This window comes from Chiloscyllium plagiosum, unplaced genomic scaffold (genome assembly GCF_037043375.1).
Source record: "Chiloscyllium plagiosum isolate Xiang-an unplaced genomic scaffold, Cpla_swu_hap1 HiC_scaffold_4, whole genome shotgun sequence".
NCBI lineage: Eukaryota > Metazoa > Chordata > Chondrichthyes > Orectolobiformes > Hemiscylliidae > Chiloscyllium > Chiloscyllium plagiosum.
The window spans coordinates 40,659,160-40,676,702 of record NW_028270142.1 but is presented as its reverse complement, the minus strand read 5'-3'; the positions used below and the strand labels follow the sequence as shown (position 1 = coordinate 40,676,702).

The 17,543-nt window shown below is 41.4% G+C and overlaps 1 protein-coding gene across 2 annotated transcripts in view; it reads left to right on the top strand.

Moving 5' to 3' along the window:
- Positions 1-17,543, top strand: part of LOC122549503 (fibrocystin-L-like) — a 243,183-nt gene that overhangs the window by 186,570 nt on the left and 39,070 nt on the right. For both annotated transcript variants that reach the window (XM_087986185.1, XM_087986184.1), the window contains exons 62-66: positions 2,485-2,611; positions 7,491-7,588; positions 9,559-9,649; positions 15,360-15,508; positions 17,153-17,275. In XM_087986185.1, coding sequence (XP_087842311.1) covers positions 2,485-2,611; positions 7,491-7,588; positions 9,559-9,649; positions 15,360-15,508; positions 17,153-17,275 — 588 coding nt within the window. The remainder of the gene's footprint in view (positions 1-2,484; positions 2,612-7,490; positions 7,589-9,558; positions 9,650-15,359; positions 15,509-17,152; positions 17,276-17,543) is intronic.

Below are 17,543 nucleotides of genomic sequence, written 5' to 3'. Positions count from 1 at the left end.
GTATGATTGAATTTTTTAATAGGTGGCTATGAGGGGGCCTCCATGTTGAAGTACCCTCTCAGTTACTTACTCTTCATTGCAACATGCCACTCCTCTTAAGTTATACAGCCTTTTGTTAACCATCTAGCTTTAAGCGTTTGCCTGCCATCTTTAATTCCTTGAGTGTGTGTTCAGTGCCAAATCATGTTTGTTGTCCTCAAAGTGAAAACTTGACCCTGATTTCCACTGATCAGGGCGTCCTTCACACTGGGGACCACAAATGCAGATTGAGTGACCACTTCAGTCAACAAACATGATCCAAGTTTCGAACATTTGTCATTTTAATTGTTCACCTTGCTCCCAAGTTGACCTGCTGCAGTGTTCCAGTGAAGCTCAACACAAACTTAAGGAACAGCACCTCATCTTTCAACTCAGCACTTTACAGCATTTTGGACTCAACACTGAGTTTAACAACTTTAGATTATAGCCACTGCCTTTATTTGGTTTTTTTAATTGTTTCTCTTTTTTCTAATTTTGCTTTTTTCGTTCTCAATTTGCTTTGTTTGTTATTTCACATTGCATTTAGGTTCAAATTTTTTAATAGGAATTTGTCTTATGTGGACCCAACCAATTTTATTCACTTTTACCCAGTATAAGGGCTTTTGCATCACAAAATCTTTTGATCTTTAATCATCTCTGGACTCCAGTTTATGCAAGCAGAAAGCTGCAAGCACACAGCAAGCCAGGCAGCATCAGGTGGTAGAGAATTCGACATTGCAAGTATAACCCTTCTTCAGGACTGGGGATGGATATAAGAGGAGCAGCTCCTCTTAAACTCATCTTCAGTCCTGAAGACAGGTTACACCCGAAACTGACGCTGCCTGGCTTGTTGTGCTCTTCCTGCTTCCTGCTTGTCTACCTTGGATTCCGGCATCTGCAGTTTTTTGTCTCCACTTTATGCAAAGCTTTGAGTTTGCTGTATACACACACACAGACTCAAATACAGAAACAGGTAGAGACACGCACAAACTGATAGATGCATACTGACACAGAGTAAGACACACATAGACACACACTCAAAGACAGATGCATATACAGACTCAAACACAGACACACACACACACAGACTCAGACTCATAGAGATGTACAGCATGGAAACAGACTCTTTGGTCCAACCTGTCCATGCCGACCAGATATCCCAACCCAATCTAGTCCCACCTGCCAGCACCTGGCCCATATCTTTCCAAACCCATCCTATTCATATACCCCTCCAGATGCCTTTTAAATGTTGCAATTGCCTCCACCAGTTCCTCTGGAAGCTTATTCCATACACGTACCACCCTCTGAGTGAAAAAGTTGCCCATTAGCTCTCTTTTATATCTTTCCCCTCCTAAACCTATGCCCTCTAGTTTTGGACTCTCCCGCCCCAGGGAAGAGACTTTGTCTATTTATCCTATTCATGCCCCTCATGATTTTATAGACCTCTATAAGGTCATCCCTCAGCCTCCGAAGCTCCAGGGAAAACAGCACCAGCCTATTCAACCTCTCTCTATAGCTCAAATCCTCCAACTCTGGCAACATCCTTGTAAATCTTTTCTGAACCCTTTCAAGTTTCACAACATCTTTCTGATAGGAAGGAGACCAAAATTGCATGCAGTATTCCAACAGTAGCCAAACCAATGACCTGTACAGCTGCAACATGACCTCCACTCTTGTAGTCAATACTCTGACCAATAAAGAACAGCATACCAAATGCCTTCTTCACGATCCTATCTACCTACGACTCCACTTTCAAGGAGCTATGAACCTGCACTCCAAGATCTCTTTGTTCCTCAACACTCCTTAGGATCTTACCATAAATTGTATAAGTCCTGCTAAGATTTGCTTTTCCAAAATGCAACACCTCACATTCACCTCCACCTCCTTAGCCCATTGGCCCATCTGATCAAGATCCTGTTGTAATCTGATGCACACCAAAAAACAGACACACAGACTAAAGCACCACAGACACTTGCACAAAGTCAGACACAGGCGCACGCACACACACAACACTTCTAGTAACCTGAAACATTAACTTTGTCTGTCTCTCTCATGATAGATGATAAATATTGCTCGCATTTTTAGCTCTCATTCTAGATTTCCAGCACCTCCAGGTTTATAGCCCAGAGTGAGGTTCAAACACGAGACTTCTGACTGAGGGTCTCAGAATGGGAGAGAGGGTAGGGAGAGAAGGGCTTGCACATAATCAGAAACGTGTTTCCTTCAATGGTTTCTAAACTGATAATTTCTGCATTTTTATTCACAAAAGAAAATTTTGAGGAGTTAATTTCAACAAAGGCAGGACCTGGCATAAAACAAGATGAATAATGGAGGTGGAGCAGAAGGAGATATCCCTCAAGATCAGCCAGTGACTGTAAGAGTCACTGTTGATCTTCTTTGATACCTTAAGAAATGTATCAGGACATAATTTGTTGACATTGAGTAATTCTAACTATCTCTTTCCAGATTGTAGAAAATGAATCTTACATTCGTGGATGTGCTTTCCATCACGGATTTACTGCTGCCATAGGAGTCTTTGCAACAAGTGGGCTTAATATTGATGACAATGTCATATTCAAAACTTATGATGGAGGTAATCATATCTCAGCATGTCAATAAATGTAAATAATAATCAATTCTATGTGAAGGTGCAACCCAGGCACATGTGAGTTAGCCTGTTCTCCATGATGTAGCATGGTTGTCACCTGTAATTACATCATTGAATAAGGATAAGACCAACTGAAAAAAAATTTCACTTCAGAATGTTCATAATAGACAACAGGTGCAGGAGTAGGCCATTCTGCCCTTCGAGCCTGCACCATCATTCATTATGATCATGGCTGATCATCCTCAATCAGTATCCTGTTCCTGCCTTATCTTCATAACCCTTGATTCCACTATCCTTGAGAGCTCTATCCAACTCTTTCTTAAACGAATCCAGAGACTGGGCCTCCACTGCCTTCTGGGGCAGAGCATTCCATACACCCACCACTCTCTGGGTGAAGAAGTTTCTCCTCATCTCTGTCCTAAATGGCCTACCCCTTATTTTTAAGCTGTGTCCTCTGGTTCAGGACTCATCCATCAGCGGAAACATGTTTCCTGCCTCCAGAGTGTCCAATCCTTTAATAATCTTATACGTCTCAATCAGATCTCCTCTCAGTCTTCCAAACTCAAGGGTACACAAGCCCAGTCGCTCCAATCTTTCAACATAAGATAGTCCCGCCATTCCAGAAATTGACCTCATGAACCTATGCTGCACTCTCTCAATAGCCAGAATGTCTTTCCTCAAATTTGGAGACCAGAACTGCACACAATATTCCAGGTGTGGTCTCACCAGGGCCCTGTACAGCTGCAGAAGAACCTCTTTGCTTCTATACTCAATCCCTCTTGTTATGAAGGCCAGCATGCTATTAGCTTTCTTCACTACCTGCTGTACCTGCATGCTTGCCTTCATTGACTGGTGTACAAGAACACCCAGATCTCTTTGTACTGCCCCTTTATCTAACTTGACTCCATTTAGGTAGTAATCTGCCTTCCTGTTCTTGCCACCAAAGTGGATAACCATACATTTATCCACATTAAACTGCATCTGCCATGCATCTGTCCACTCACCTAACATGTCCAGGTCACCCTGTAATCTCCTAACATCCTCCTCACATTTCACCCTGCCACCCAGCTTTGTATCATCAGCAAATTTGCTAATGTTATTATTAATACCATCTTCTACATCATTAATATATATTGTAAAAAGCTGCGGTCCCAGCACTGATCCCTGCGGTACCCCACTGGTCACCGCCTGCCATTCCAAAAGGGAGCCGTTTATCACTACTCTTTGTTTCCTGTCAGCCAACCAATTTTCAATCCAAGTCAGTACTTTGCCCCCAATACCATGCGCCCTAATTGTTCTCACTAACCTCCTATGTGGGACTTTATCAAAGGCTTTCTGAAAGTCCAAGTACACTACATCCACTGGATCTCCCTGGTCCATCTTCAGAGTTACATCCTCAAAAAATTCCAGAAGATTAGTCAAGCATGATTTCCCCTTCATAAATTCATGCTGACTCTGACCTAGCCTGTTACTGCTATCCAGATGTGTTGTAATTTCATCCTTTATAATTGACTCCAGCATCTTTCCCACCACTGAGGTCAGACTAACTGGTTTATAATTTCCTGCTTTCTCTCACCCACCTTTCTTAAAAAGTGGTACAACATTAGCCACCCTCCAATCTGCAGGAACTGATCATGAATCTATCGAACTTTGGAAAATAATTGCCAACGCATCCACGATTTCTACCCTGGGATGTAGACCATCAGGCCCCGGGGACTTATCAGCCTTCAGACCTAACAGTCTCTCCAACACCAATTCCTGGCAAATATAAATTCCCTTCAGTTCAGGTCCTTCAGCCACTGTTACCTCTGGGAGATTGCTTGTGTCTTCCCCAGTGAACACAGATCTGAAGTACCAATTCAACTCTTCTGCCATTTCTTTGTTCCCTGTAATATATTCCCCTGTTTCTGTCTTCAAGGGTGAGCTGAAAATGTGTTGCTGGAAAAGCACAGCAGATCAGGCAGCATCCAAGGAACAGGAGAATCGACGTTTCGGGCATAAGCCCTTCCTTATGCCCGAAACGTCGATTCTCCTGTTCCTTGGATGCTGCCTGACGTGTTGCTGGAAAAGCGCAGCAGGTCAGGCAGCATCCAAGGAACAGGAGAATCGACGTTTCGGGCATAAGGAAGGGCTTATGCCCGAAACGTCGATTCTCCTGTTCCTTGGATGCTGCCTGACCTGCTGTGCTTTTCCAGCAATACATTTTCAGCTCTGATCTCCGGCATCTGCAGTCCTCACTTTCTCCTCTGTCTTCAAGGACCCAATTTTAGTCTTAACCATTTTTTTTCCCTTTCACATACCTAAAAAAGCTTTTACTATCTTCCTTTATATTTGTGGCCAGTTTACCTTCATACCTCATTTTTTCTCTGCGTATTTCCTTCTTAGTTATCCTCTATTGTTCTTTAAAAGCTTCCCCGTCCTCCGTTTTCCCACTCATCTTTGCTATGTTATACTTTTTCTCTTTTGACTTTATATGTTTCTTAATTTCCCTCGTCAGCCACAGCCACCCATGCCTCCTCATAGGTTCTTTCTTCCTTTTTGGAATGAACTGATCCTGCAACTTCTGCATTATACACAGAAATATCCGCCATTGTTCCTCCACTGTCATCCCTGCTAAGGTATTGCACCATTGAACTTTGGCCAGCTCCTCCCTCATAGCTCCATAGTTTCCTTTATTCAACTGAAATATTGTCGCTACCGATTGTACCCTCTCCCTTTCAAATTGCAGATGGTCACTACCTCCTAATGGCTCCTTCACTTCCAGGTCCCTGATCAATTCTGGTTCGTTGCACAATACCAGATCCAGAATTGCCTTCTCCCTGGTAGGCTCCAGCACCAGCTGCTCTAAGAATCCATCTCGGAGGCACTCCACAAACTCCCTTTCTTGGGGTCCCGTACCATCCTGATTCTCCCAGACTACCTGCATGTTGAAATCCCCCATAACAACTGTAGTAACATCTTTACGACAGGCCAATTTCAGCTCTTTATTCAACCTACTCCCTACATCCATAATATGGATGAATAATATTTGTACTTTTAATGAGCACAGCATTAAAAAGATCAGGAGTCTGCAAAGGGATAGAGATCATTCAACTGAATGAGCAATAATTTGATAGATGGAACGAATTGTGGGAAATATATATACTTGTTCACTTTGGCAGGGAGGATAAAAACAAGTGAAAAAAATACTTAAATGGTGAGAGATTGCAGAATTCTGTGGAACAGAGGGATTGGAGCGTTATAGTATATGTTATGGACTAGGCCAGATCCCCTCAAAGTATTTCAAGAAGGTAGCCTGGACCATAACTTGTTCTTATTTTAAAGCGGGTGTGTTGTGGATATATCAGGTGTGACGCAGCTGGTCAAACCACTCAGCTTTAAGAAAAACTGATTGCCACCGTTGGGCGACTGTCTGTCTGGAGTTTGCACATTCTGTTTCGCTGTGTCTGCATAGGTTTCCTCTGGGTGCTCTGGTTTCCTTGCACAGTCCAAAGATGTGTGAGTTAGGTGAATCAGCCATGCTAAATTACCTATAGTGTTCAGGGATGTGTAGGCTATGTGCATTAGTCAAGGGAAATATAAAGTAATAGGGTAGGGGAATGGGTTGGGTGGGATACTCTTTGGAGGGTTGGTGTGGACTTGTTGGGCCAAATGGCCTGTCTCCATACTGTAGGGATTCTATGAAAACTGAATTTATTTAAACACTACAGTTGAAACACGAACAAAAGTAAACAGAATTTAAAATAACTATTTGAAAACTTAACCGACTCGATACCGCAATATAACTATGGAGCTGTTCCAATTCCCGCAACATCCCATAAACACACCCCTTGGCAAAAGGTAGACTCAAACACAGGTTCGTACAGGCAGGAGAGATTTCAGAGAGAAAAATCAGACAAGAATCATCTGCTGAAGCATGGTACCTTTTCCCACTGCAGCTTCTGTCCCTGATACCAGCAGTTTCTCTGTTACAACTAAACCAAACTAAAAATAACCTGAACTGGGAGAACTAGCCGCTCCCCTGCCATTGTTAAACTAGGCTCTTTGCGGGACATTTCGGCACCTCGGCCTTTATGACCTCTCTTTCTAAAAAAAAACACCCAGGGACAAAATAACCTTGTTAAAGTGACAGCGTTGCCACAATGTGAATCACAGTTAGACTGCTGGTTTAGCAAATGATTAGGAAGACAAATATAATGATGTAATTTATTGCAAGGGGAAAAAAAGATTAAAAGCCAATAAGTTTTGCTATGTTTGTACAGTACATTGGTGAAACTGCACCCAGTGTAATATGTACAATTCTAATCATCTTTTAAAGAAGATATAATTATGCTAGAAACCATTCAGAGAATGTGCACCCAACTGAGTTCTGTGAGACAAGGGTCACCTTATGAGGATGTTTAGAGGAATGAGTGGTGATCATTATTGATAAACATCAGATCCTGAGGGGACTTGACAAGATGATGCTGAGAGGATCTTTCCTCTTGTGGGAGAAACTAAATCTAGGGGACACAGTTTAAACACCAGGGATCTCCCATTGAATATGGAGATGAGGGGAAAGTAATTTCTCACAGAGGGTTGTTAGGCTCTAGAATCCTCTTCCCCAGAAAGCAGCGGAAACTAGGTCATTGAGTATTTTTGAGGCTGAATTAGATAGTTTCTTGTTGCACAAGCAACTTCAAAGTTACAAATGAGGGAAAAGAAGAAAGCAGAGTTGAGATCATGATCAGATCAGCTATGATCTTATAAAATGGCAGAGTGTGAATAACCTACAACTGCTTCTAATTTGTATCTGTTTATTATGAAAAAACTTCAGTATATGATTTGTGGTTCAACATCAATTGGTTGTTCTGACCCGTCCTAGGTATCACATTAATGGGTGACAGGAATCGGGTGAGGAGGAATCTGGTGGCTCTCACCTTGCGGTCTTCACTTTCCGATGCTTGGGCTGCAGCAATTGAGGTCAAATCCATTGTATTTAATAAAAGACAGTGAAGCATATTTAACCAAATTGTTATTTTGACAGTGGGAAATTCAATTTGATTTTGCCCCAAAGTGAGTCATTACTTGCCATCATCAAATCCACTGGGGTGCCATCACAATGCCAGCGCATGAAAACCAAGTATACTCTCGGATGGACGCTGTAAGAAACGTACATCACAATCAATTAACTGATTCTTCATGGTGCAGGCCAAGTATATTATTCAACTGCTCAGATATCAATAACAAAGTAGCTGTTATAAATGGAATCCCGCAATCTAGTTTCCAACTGACCAATGGTCATCTTCTGGACATTCTGACTGTTTGTTATGCTACATGATGGTCAGAACTTGTTCCCATATGTTCCTCTTTACCAAGTATCACTTGTCCAAAATGCTGTGCAGGTATCCTCAGACAACCTTCCTTTTTAATGTGAATCATATCACTTGGTGCAGAGAAAATATATCAAAATGAGGTTCTTTCTCACAAAATTGCTAGACTGCTGACATAACAGCCTTCAAGATATTTGAACAATTTAATTTGATATTTTCTTCTTAATATTAGAAAATAAGCCCTTACAACATATCAAGTGGTTAACATGATCCTGCTGCTAACATTTTTACTAGTTTTTCTGCCTCCCTTGTTCTGGTCAGTCTAATATTTTACACCTTAACTGGGACATTGCTGACTTACCTGCATTTTCATGCTTCTCCCTATTCACCCGACTTATCTCCTATTTCATCAAATCCCCATTGGATAATGATCCCAAGTTATAGTTACTCTGATGGAAAACTTAACTCAAAGCAGATTCAAACAGGCATGTTAGTGAATGGAATGATTGTGCACCAAGGTTTCCACAGAAACATTACTTGCGAAACCCAAGGTGGAAAGTTTTCTTTCCCTTCCTATTCATATATCCTCTTTGTAACAATGTATTACAGTGATGGGTTCAGTCTGGGCAGCAATGAGAACTTGTCCAGATCGACATTTTCAAAATATCAGTCAAGGATGTTAATTGTTCCGTTCTGCACTCTAACCCAGACTCTATGCCCTGTGCCCTGCCTATACTATGACCCACGCACCCCAATCCTGACCCGACAACCGTTTATTCTATCATCATAATTCATTTGAATATTTAGAACTTTTAAGAAGCATCAAGAAAGAAACACTTGCATGAATATAGCACATTTTCATGATCAACAATTGCCTTAAAGTCCCTTACAGCCAATAATGTTCTTTTTGAAGTATTGTCAGTGTTGAAATATTTGAAACCCAACACCAATCTATTCACAGCAATGTGAGAATAAGGAGGTTATTTTTTTTGGACTGTCGATTGAGGGATACATATTGTCCAGAATGCTAGGGAGAGCTTTCCTTGTCCTCATCAAAGTGGGGTGATGTGATCTTCTACAGCCACCTACGTAAGCTGATTGGGCATTGGTTTAAAGTCTCATCTTAATAACAGCACCTGTAAGAGGGAAGCACTCCCTTAATACAGTGTAACCTTTGAGTTTTGTAATCAAACTCTGGAGCGGAATCTAAATTCAGACTTTTGTGACTCAAGAGGCATGAGTGCTATTCACGGAACCATAGCTGAGACTCAGGCTCAGAATTTCATTCTTGCGGCAGGAAGCCTGGGTCGAAAAGTTTCCCAACACACCAGTCCTGCCTCAGGAGAAACTTCTCTGAACTAACTAACTAACTCACCTATCATTTTTAAAGGTTTGCAGAGTCTCCCCGGTTCCTTGAAAATCTGGTCCTCAGGAGCAGACACTGGGGCAAATGGGTGTACAATGTAACAAATTTTTACTCTTGACATTAATTGGACTGAAAGGCCTGTGTGTTTGTTGTGAATTCTTTGTAGGCATTTGCATTCTACATTGCTCAGGAAAAAAAACAACTCTCGATTGTTTGCTGTGAAGTTTATAATTGGATTTTATTTATATTTAAAGATAATTGAAGGCTCTGATATTGTGCTTCAAGGGAACATTGTTGCAGGATTTAAGAAAGCTGGTTATCGAATCAATGGGGAACCATGTCCAAGTAAGTCTCAACCTCAAAGACACTTGCATTCACTTTGTGTCTACCACTTGTGTGTCATTGACATTGTTCCATTTGACCCAGGTAAACAGCGTTGTGTCATAGAACAAAAAAAAAGAGTAGAGCACAGGAACAGGCCCTTCGGCCCTCCAAGCCTGTGCCAATCATGCCCTTATTAAGGTAAAAAACAAACCTCTGCCCTTACTTGATCCATATCCCTCTATTCCCTCCCTATTCATGTCACCATCCGGATGCCTTTTAAATGTCACCAATGTAGCTGCATCCGCCACCTCTTCTGGCAGTGCATTCTCGGCTCCTACCACTCTCTGTGTGAAAAACTTCCCTTAAACTTTCCCCCTTTCCCGCCTTGAACCTGTGCCCTCTTGTAATTGATTCTTCAACCATGGGAAAAAGCTTCTGACTATCCATTCTGTCCACGCACTTGTAATTTTGTAGACCCCTCTCAGGTCCCATCACAGCCACTGTCTTACCAGTGAAAACAATCCTAGTCTTTTTAACCTTTACTCATGGCCAATGCCCTCGAGACCAGGAAACATCCTAGTGGCCTTGTCTGCACTCTGTCCAAAGCTACCACATCCTTCTGGCAGTGTGGTGAACAAAACTGCGCACAATACTCCAAATGCAGTCTAACAAGGGTTTTATATAGTCAGTATAGTTTGCCAACTCTAGTATTCCATGCCTGGCTGACGAAGACAAGCATGTCATATGTCTTCTTAATCACTTTTGCCACCTGTGTTGCCACTTTTAGGGAACTGGGTTCTTGCACACCCTGTTCTTGCACCATCTGTATGTCAATGTTCCTAAGGGTTCTGCCATTTACAGTATAATTTATACCTACATTTGATCCTCCATAATGCATCATCATGCATTTGGCTGGATTAAACTCCATGTATATGGGTCTGATGTGCAAGCTAGAAGGTGGGAGTTCAAATCTTGGAGACAGTGTAGACTCACCAGAAAGATCCTAAAGTTTAAGAGTTGCGTTACAATACCGCGCATGCATGGACACTGGCATCTGATATGTGGTAACCCCTAAGAACCCTCATGGCACATCTCCAATTCATTTACATGAAACTTTCGCACTTCAATGCTGCACCTTGGGCTGCACAATGGCAATTCTCATTGTAATGCTGCAGCAAGGACACTGTGATGTAATGCTGCAGCAAGGACACTGTAATGTAATGCTGCAGCAAGGACACTGTAATGTAATGCTGCAGCAAGGACACTGTAATGTAATGCTGCAGCAAGGACACTGTGATGTAATGCTGCAGCAAGGACACTGTGATGTAATGCTGCAGCAAGGACACTGTGCTCTCAGGGACATGCACCCACCTTCTGGACTGGATCAGATTGCATGGTTTGGCACTTCACTTGCTGTAATAGCACACATGCTGAGCCTCCCTGGATGCTTGCAGTAGCCCTGATTTGCATTGGGGTCGAGAGTGTGGTGCTGGAAAAGCACAGCAGGTCAGGCAGCATCCGAGGAGCAGGGGAATCAACATTTCGGGCATAAGCCCTTTATCAGATTTATGCCCGAAAAGTCAATTCTCCTGCTCCTCAGATGCTGCCTGACCTGCTGTGCTTTTCCAACACCACACTCTCAACTCTGATCTCCTGCATCTGCAGTCCTTACCTTCTCTGACCTGATTTGCATTGGGCTGATCATTGCACACTTTTCCCCTGCAGCCAGAGATACCAGGCTGATCTTACTTCAATCTTGCTTTGCCATTTAGCAGAGATGCAAAAGCAGGAAACTTGTCATGGTTATCAGTAGGTCTCAGTTATGTCCAGGGGGATAGCTGAAACAGAAACAAATTACTGGAGAAACTCAGTAGGTCTGGCAGCATCTGTGCAGAGGAAGCAGAGTTAGTGTTTCAAGCCCAGTGACCCTTCTTCAGAACTGGAGAGGCTAGCCTTTGCTCAGGATGTCATGGTACAGTAAGTTAAGAGCAAGTCTTCGATATCAGACAAGGGGATTGGACTTGGTCAGTTAGCCATTCAAGGGGGTCAGAGTCAGGATGCTGTACAAAAGGGGTGAGGAACTAAATGTAGTGCAGCCCTCCACCCATCTTGGCTCTTTCTATCTCACTGGGGTCTGTTTCTCTCCTTGAATGAAGGTGTGGCAGGTATTATGGGGATGAAAGTTTGTGGAACAATACTTTCCAAACAGCAAGGCAAGTGTCCTGACTGAGTGAGTCATCAATACAGAGGCCATGCAGGGTTGGCATTAGGGAGTGAGGGAAGAGGTTACAAGAAATAGTGAGAGTGGTAGAGCATGAGTCTTGCTGGGAGGTGGGATGAGTAGCAGAGATCAAGTGAGTGCGAGGTATCAGAGTGAAAATGGTGGTACTCATGATAGTGAAATGGAAAAGGACATTAACCTTGTTTGTATAAAGCCGGGCATTCCTTCAAATAGCTGAGACTGCTTTACCGGGAGGTAACCTCAGACAAGGCTGGCACGGTCTGGTGTTGTCGTCTCCAGTGCTGCTGCTGGGGCAAGAGGAAGTCATGCCTCTGTACCACCCTATGGAACAGGTCATTCAGGATCCTGATGGCACGGCAAGGGGCCAAGTTAGCACAAATGCTGTCTTACATGGCACAGGTAGGGAATTGATGTAACATGGTGCCATATAGCAGCATGTCCACATCCTTGACTGATGACTGCTGACAACCTTGATATGCTGCCTGCAGGTTTTCTGTCTACACTAAACAGTAGATAGGGAACAGGAAGAGAAAATGAGTGAGCAAACAGGATTCCTGGAATACAGCCTGCTCCAGTTCATGAGATGGGGCTTGACCCTATGTACAAAGTGACCTGGCAGCAGCGTTGCAGTGAAAGGTGATTGTGCACTCCAAAGTACAGCATTAAAGAGCAGGACCATATTGTAAGTTGGTCAGGCTATGGTGGGGGTGGGAGAACAATCTCTGCCACCTGTGGTGTTGGCAAGTGCTGTCCGAAAAGGAACAAGTGGTGAGCCAGTTAACTGCTCTGATTTTCATGTTGGGAATTGTTGCTGCCAGGTTTCAATCCAATCAGTGGGAGAATTGGAAACTGTTAATAATAACATGCTCATACATGCAAATAAGCCTTTTACAGTCACTATCAAGATTCTTGTCTGTCTGTTCAATACTTGGTTGAAGAATCAGATATTTTGCTCATAAATCTGAGAATCTCATTACTGCTGATCTTAACTCTCCCACCAATGTACACGTTGACTGGGAAGATTCGTTTCAGTACTGCACAGAGGCTGCATTAGTATTCTCTACAGGTGTATCATAACTTCCTTGTTTTTGTCCTCTGCCTCTATTCATTCCATATGCTTTCTTAATTAATATCCTGTCAGCTTCAATAATTTTTGCAGATACACCCCTCAGGATCACTGCACCGGCACCCTTTTAGAATTGTTCCCTTGCCACATTCTTCCTATGAAAATGAATCACTTCACCCTTTCCTGCATTAAATTTCAATTGTCAGTTGTCCATCCATTCTGACTGTGTCCTTTACATGTTTTTCCATAGCTTCTTGTCACAGACCACAAAATGTCCACTTTTATTTTGTTATCCAGTAATTTTGAAATTGTGCCCTTATTGTGACATGGAGACAGACAGCTGAACCAAATCAGCCTTTCTGCCTTTGTATTCAAAACACAATAAAATTAAACTTTCAAATACAGTAGCCTCAAAATTGACCCCAATTGTTACCAACCAAACGTTTGAATAAACAATCCCAGACTCTGTAAATAATCAATTCCAGACATTGGTCTGCATCTTAAACTAAAGACTTAGCAGCTTATGAACAATATCAGAATTTTAACAGGGCAAAAAAAAATTAAATGATAAAGTCATCTAATTGGTCTATGTTATACACCCCAAAACCTTTATTTTCAACCCCATTCACTCAAAAAGACTGTCAGAAAATCATGGTTAATGGTCAAGTAAAAGAAAATAACAAACTGGCCAGATTAGTTGAGTGGTTTTCACAATGTGTTGTTCCACAGGCATAGGTGATAGTTTCTGAAGATGTTGATCATTGTCATCTGTATAGATCATTCAGATAAAGGCAGTAATATTTATTACTTAGTTTTCTATTCTCTGAACTTCAAAGAGCTGTTCCTGGGAGGTTAGGCAGAGTGTTTTCAAACCTTCATGCTATAACTTCAGTAGCCAGACTCCTTTTCACAGAAATACTGTCCAAAACCCAATTTAAACTCTGACCACTCCCTGATAGACTGATCATCTTCCCCATGTGGTCCAGTTATCATTCAGTATTTTCTATAAGTTCTTTTCCAGACTTGTTGGAACCAATTTTCAGGTACTGACCTTGTTAATAGTCAACTTCTGTTATCTGTTTAAACATATTGCTGTTCCCTGGTGACAAAACATCTCCTGAACCTTTGATCAGGAATCAACTTGCAATTAACTTCCAGACATGGCCTCTCAAATAAACAAAACATGTTTGGTATGTTTTCCATTTTAATAAAAACTGTTATTGAGAGTCCAAAATCATTTTTAGTTTACAGTTCCCAATTCATGGCTCCAAACAAAAATTGATAAAATAATAAAATAAAAATAATGAAATACTGCTGAGCGTTTTAAAACCCTGTATACTAAATTCTTGATGATTAATATAAACAGGAACAGCCGAGGTCCTAAAACTCCTGACACCTCCATTGTGAACTTTCCTCTAATCCAAAACGCATTTGTTCACTATTGTCTGTGTCCTGTCACTTAGCCAATTTCATCACCTCGTTGCTCCTTTTGCTTTTACTCCATGAGCTCTAACTCACAGGTCTGTTGTGCAAACTTTATCAGATGGTTCTTTGGAAATTTCTGTACACCATCTCATTGGCATTACTTTCGTCAACCCTCACTGTTCCTCATTAACAAACTCTAGTAAGTTAGTTAAACATGATTAATCCTTAACAAAGCCATGCCAGGCTTCTTTAATTAACCTGCATTCATCTGAGTGATTATTAATTCTGTCCCAGATTGTGTTTATCCTTGTGGGATTAGATGTTATTACAGTGATGAAGAAAGGAGACATTTGATTATAAGGGTGAAGTGAGTTCCCTCCATTCTGATCACCATCTTACTGCTGTGCGTTGCACTAAGACTAGGATATGTTCAATTTCAGGTAACCACTATTGAGCAACTTTATACACCCCTCCCCAGCAGAGACAGCAAAATGATAAATGCTTGATGATAAGATATACAACGAAAAACTTGCACCTATGTGGCAAATTTAACATTCTACAATATTTGAAGACATTTCATCAGAGCTATAAAAGCAAGTCAGACATCAAGCCACTTGAGAATTAGGACAGATGATCAAAGATGTGACAAAAGGTGGAGAGACAGAGAGTGGAGTATGGGAATTCAGGACTTAGAGCCAGGGTTGAGTGATTAAAATTGCGCATAGTCAGGAGTCCAGAATAAAGCAAGTTCAGAGATCACAGAGGCATGCAAGCTGAGATTCCTCAGATAGGGAAGCCCATTGGAAGGATTTGAAAACAAGGATGAGAATTATAAAATTGAGGAATTGCTTAACCAGATGCCAAACTATATCAGTGAGCAGAGGGGTGACAGGGGATAGGATATATTACAAACTAAGACATTGCCACTAGAATTTTGAATGAACTGAAATTTATAAAGGAAATGAACCATCAACTAATTATTGTCTCATTGTCTACAGAGCATTCAAATCCCGATGAGGCCTGGTTTAATAATGAGGCCCATGGAGGACAGTATGGTATTTACATGAACAGAAATGGTTTTCCTACTTGCAGCCTTATCCAAGGATTCACGATCTGGAAATGCTGGGAATATGGAATATACTTCCAGGTGAAAGGACACTATCATTTTAAAATTCTTTGGGAGCTATTCATTCAGGTCAACTGAAAAAAAATGTTTACTCAGTGCTGTTTGAGCCTTTAATAGAAACTTAAGTTACCTCATGCTGAATGCTTGGTGTGAGTAGATCACTCAGACATAGTCGTTTGGAGGTGCATTCATACACAATGATCCATTCCTCTACAAGTAAAACAAACATGTTCAAGCCTTGTGTCTACTTTGAATTACCCAGGCATTAAGAAGCTATACATTCCTGTTGCTTTCACCATGGCAGAAGTTCTGTTCACTCTGAAAGCTGGCTCTGAGGGAACTTAAAAAAAAAGAAGCCTTTACTCCAGCCATAATAAATAGTGTGATTGTTTGAAATTTGGCCTTCTTCAGTTTCCCCTGATGAGTGAAAAGGGAAAGGCTATGGCAACATGTTTTTCTTCTCATCAATACGCAGAATGATTTGAAAATTAAATTTACAATAATGGAGACCAAGATTGCAGGGGTAAAAAAATCATTAACATTTAAAATGACAACATCCATATTACGTATAGACACAACAACAACTTGTATTTATACTCAACTGCTATAAGGTCATGGTGTACGCAGCAACTTGCCAGTAGCACAAATTCACCAGAATGATAAGATACAAGGAATGTGATTTTGATTTTTTTTTAAAAACTCACTTCAGTTTGTAAAGTTAGGGGATGATCTAATTGAACTGTTATGGGTAGAATATAATTATTAAGCTGGACTGTGTTTGAAGAGATTTAGCAGGATGTTGCCGGGAATGGAGCTTGGATAGGCTGGGACCTTTTTCACTGAAGCACAGAAAGTTGAAAGGTGACGTTGTAGAGGTTTACAAAGTAATGAGGTGGATGACAGGTGTATTTTTCCAAGGTAGGGGATTTCAAGACTAGGGGGCATATTTTAAAGGGGAAGTTGAAGGATTTAAAAAAGACGTGAGGGGTAGTTTGTTTTTTACACAATGTGCTTCCTGTGTGGAATGAACTTCTGGAAGAAGTGGTGGATTTGGGTACAGTTACAACATTTAAAAGACATTTAGATAAGTACATGAATAAGAAATGTTTGGAGGGATATGGCCAAGCACAGGTAGATGGGGCAAGTATAGTTTGCAATTATGGTCAGCATGGACTGGTTGGACCAACTGGTCTGTTTCCGTACTATATGACCCTATATTTAAAATGCTAATCAGCACTTGTTTGGGTAAATAGAGAGGAATTATTTCCTCTGGCTTGGGAGTTTTTTTCTTTTATTCTTTCATGGAGTGTGGGTATCCAACATCTGTTGTCTGTTCCTATTTGCCCTGCGGAAGTTGGCAGTGGACTACTTCCTTGGATTACTTCAGCTTTTGGTGTGGAGGGATGCCCAGAGTGCTGTTAGGGAGTTCCAGGATTATGACCCAGTGACACTGAAGGAACATTGATAATATTTTCAAGTCAGAATGGTGAGATACTTAAAGGAGAATGTGCAGATGGTGGTCCCATGTATCTATTAGTAGGGTTTGCAAATTTGGAAGGTAATCTTCAAGGAGGCTCAGTGAGTTAGTGCAATGCATCTTCTGCCCAATGGGGCACAATTTAAACCATCCAAAATACAACCTAACAAGTCTTTTTTTTATTTCAGACTGAGGGATCGATACAAATTTCCAATGTAACTCTGATGGAAAATAAATTGAGTATTTTTTCAATGATATATGGATCCTCAGCATCTGGACCGAGGATATCGAGCAAGCGCATTCTTATTAGTGTAGGCCATCTTATCCTGTTATATTATGATTGCTCAACATTCAACTGTTTACATTCATATTTATTTGGAAGTTTTACAGAAATTTGGCATGGTTATTTTCATATAGTCAAGACTGGCAGTGATTTGCATCTGTAATTTTGATATCATTGCATTATAGGAGTCTTGTGGCACATTGGGTAGTGTGTCAACCTCCAAACCAAATGTTCTAGGTTAAGGTCCCACTCCAGGACTTGATAGCCAAGGAAGGTACATTCATAACATTGCCAAA